We start from the raw sequence: 3,214 nt of genomic DNA, 5'->3' as shown, positions 1-3,214 counted from the left end.
ACTTCCCTTTGTCGAACAACCATAGACGGAGTAGGACAACTAGAGGCCGCAACAATCCTACGCATTTTAAAATCACTAATAAAAAAATGTTTGTTTTAAGAGTTCCTTATTAATTTTAAATTATAATTTTTAATTCTATATAATATTTTTTTAATATAAAAAAATTTAAATTTTAAAAATTAAAATTATAAATCATAATTCTAAACTTATAAATCAAACCTCTCACGAGAATTATATGGGCCAGTTCTGAAACAACAGTTGTCCGAGAAAAAAGAAAAAACAATAGTCCACATATGGTGTGGGGCCAAGTGGGTAGCCACGTGGAGGCCACGCAAGTGGTGAGGGGCACCGAGCTTATTCTTATTCAAAACGTTAACGCCTACGGAGAGTCGTTATGTGCTCCAACGAATAAGAATTCACCACGTGGACAGGATACGACAGCGTTCATATCACGCTAACATATGACAACGCGGATTTGCCGTTAACATCTCTCCTACCTAATTTCTATATATTGTTTAATTTTATATAATATAATTAATAATATAAAATTCCTCTCACCTCCATTTTTTACTGACATCCATACAAATTTGACCCCCACTGAGAAAGAAAAAGAAAAAGAAAAGGAAAAAAAAAGGAAAAGGACAAGAAAAAGGAAAAACTTTCCAGGAAATTGCGAGGCTCTTCATTTTGCCGTCTACCAAACGCCTCTCTTCTCTCTCTCTGTCTTTTCTCTTCTTTCTCTCTCCTCCTTTCGTCGGAGAGTGTTGTCTATTTTGCCAGAGAAGGTTTCTGAAATCCAATCGGTGAAGAATCAGATCGAAGTTCTAAGAGAATTTCAGGTTTGGTTGGTTGATTTTTCTTCTTCCATTGATAGATAGATGTCTTCGGCGAGGTCGTCTTATTGGTGTTATAGATGCAGCCGATTCGTTAGGGTTTGGAACGACGACGCGGTGGTGTGCCCGGACTGCGACGGCGGATTCGTGGAGGAGATCGAGAACCCGCCGCAGCCTGCAGTCCACGTCGGCGGCCCGCGGCGGAGGAGATTCCCCGCGGCCGCGATGTACATGATCGGGGCTGCTCAGCGTAACGCACCTTCCAGCTCGGATCGGAACGATTCCGGTCCGATCCTCAGGAGAACGAGGAGGAACGGCGGCGATCGGTCTCCTTTCAACCCGGTGATCGTGCTCCGAGGATCTCCAGACGGAGGCGGCGGCGGAGGGGAAGGTGAGGGGCGAGGGTTTGAGCTTTACTACGACGACGGCGGTGGGTCCGGCTTGAGGCCTCTGCCGGCGAGCATGTCGGAGTTCTTGTTAGGGTCGGGGTTTGACCGCCTTCTGGAGCAGCTCTCGCAGATCGAGATCAACGGAATCGGACGGTTGGAACAGCCTCCGGCGTCGAAAGCCGCGATCGAATCGATGCCGACAATCGAAATCGATGATTCTCACATAAGCACGGAATCGCACTGCGCCGTTTGCAAAGAGCCTTTCGAATTGGGAACAGAAGCTCGAGAAATGCCTTGTAAGCACATATACCACCCGGAATGTATTCTCCCTTGGCTTTCGCTTCACAATTCTTGCCCTGTTTGTCGCCATGAGCTGCCTGCGGATGCGCCGAACTCGTCGGAGCCTGAAAATGGCCAACCTTTGACTCCGAACGAGGAAGAGAATGTGGGGCTGACGATTTGGAGGCTTCCGGGAGGTGGATTCGCGGTGGGGAGGTTTTCTGGAGGGAGAAGAGGAGGAGAGAGAGAGCTTCCCGTCGTGTATACGGAAATGGATGGAGGGTTTAACAATGGCGGTCTGCCTAGAAGAATATCGTGGTCTTCGAGAGGGAGTAGAGGGCGAGAGAGAGGCGGATTGAGACGGGTTTTTCGCAATTTGTTTGCTTGCTTCAGTGGGAATCGGGCTTCTGGCTCCGATTCGAGCTCCAGCTCGGAGTCAAGGCCTGCAAGAAGGGTTCGGTCTTTGGCGCATTCTGGCGCGACGGATGGGCCACGGAGGCGTAGAACTTGGTCAATGGAAGTAAATAGTGGAGGAGTTGTGAGATGGTGAATTGTGTAATAGAAGATAAAGTTATAATAGTCACTGTAAATATTGAAGAACAAAATGCTCCTTTGGATTCCGAAATCGGGCTATTAGATGATCCTTTGAATTGTTGGGGGCTATGAACCAAAGAGAATAAGCTGAAGATAAAGAAGCCTCAGCAAGTATGACGCCTCAAAAAGAAGACGACTTGGCGTTGAGAGGTGGCTATTGAACAAGAAGAAGAAGGTATACCACCTGATTTGCTTATGTTTTTCAAAGTTCTATGGATTGAATTAGAGTTTTTTTTTTTTTTTTTTCTCTCTCTATTTAATGCATCTTTGTTGTAACTTGTAAGTTGTAGTCAGATTCAGTCTGTTATCTTACTCTTTTTGTTTCTTTTTTCCTGTCATTATTTCTTAAAAGAAAACTTCTAAGATTGATTCAGCACACAAGCATGTTTTATGAGATGTTTCTTGCTCAGGGTTCTTGAGGATGACTTGAGTTCAAATTTGGATGATGGTAAGTCCTGTTTTAGCCTTGAATTTGAAGTGTTCGACTTATCAAAAACCTGTTTTGGCAAATACCTCGAACTTAGTTACATAAGCAGTTGGATGATACTAATTAGATAGCACGCATAAGCATGCATAATGTATGAGATAATTCTTGCTCAATTCTTCGTTAAGGGTTGTTGGATGATACTAATTAGATAGCACGCATAAGCATGCATAATGTATGAGATAATTCTTGCTCAATTCTTCGTTAAGGGTTTTCGAGAATTACTTGAGTTCAAATTGGATTTCTAGTAATTACGTTTGGCGTATCTCGAGAATCTGTTTTGGCAAATATGTGGTACATTCTTGTTCGCCAATTCCATTTATAGAAAGTTTTGACATCTATCTAAACTAACATTCATTATGGTTTATTTGCACCGAAAGTTTTGACATCTAGCATTTCATAGGTTTTTACAATTGTTTAATTCAAAATAGTTAGCAATGTGTGGAGCGAAAAGAATTGGACGCAAAGTAGTGTCTTTTAGCCATGACACTTGGAATAACTCAACTTTACCAAAATAAGGTGCTTGGAAGTTAGAAGTGGGAGGTTTTGGCACAAGTAGTTGTTGTTGTAGTTACTTATTTCATGAAAAACAGAGCTGCGTGAAAAAGTAAAATTCACATAGCCGATTTTAATTA

The 3,214-nt window shown here is 42.9% G+C and overlaps 1 protein-coding gene across 3 annotated transcripts; it reads left to right on the top strand.

Moving 5' to 3' along the window:
• The first annotated feature begins 593 nt into the window (after positions 1-593).
• On the top strand, positions 594-2,499 carry LOC21408044 (probable E3 ubiquitin-protein ligase RHC2A). 3 transcript variants are annotated; one of them, XR_002902234.1, is made up of 2 exons: positions 594-2,270; positions 2,448-2,499. XR_002902234.1 is itself a non-coding variant. In XM_024165772.1 (2 exons), the coding sequence occupies exon 2, from the start codon at positions 1,059-1,061 to the stop codon at positions 2,049-2,051; it is 993 nt and encodes a 330-aa protein (XP_024021540.1). In that variant the 5' UTR covers positions 595-839; positions 920-1,058; the 3' UTR covers positions 2,052-2,423. The 3 variants fall into 3 exon arrangements, 2 of the variants coding, with proteins under 2 accessions (XP_010096594.1, XP_024021540.1); XM_024165772.1 differs by lacking the exon at positions 2,448-2,499 and having other exon boundaries at positions 595-839; positions 920-2,423; XM_010098292.2 differs by lacking the exon at positions 2,448-2,499 and having other exon boundaries at positions 594-2,423.
• The last annotated feature ends 715 nt before the right edge of the window (positions 2,500-3,214 follow it).

Source organism: Morus notabilis, unplaced genomic scaffold (genome assembly GCF_000414095.1).
Source record: "Morus notabilis unplaced genomic scaffold, ASM41409v2 Scaffold139, whole genome shotgun sequence".
In the NCBI taxonomy this organism is placed as follows: domain Eukaryota; kingdom Viridiplantae; phylum Streptophyta; class Magnoliopsida; order Rosales; family Moraceae; genus Morus; species Morus notabilis.
Note: the sequence above shows the minus strand (reverse complement) of the source record. Positions and strands in the feature narration are given on the sequence as shown.

Excerpts from the sequence above, each read along its gene's own strand:
- LOC21408044 (XM_010098292.2), top strand. The coding sequence starts at position 879 with ATGTCTTCGGCGAGGTCGTCTTATTGGTGTTATAGATGCAGCCGATTC.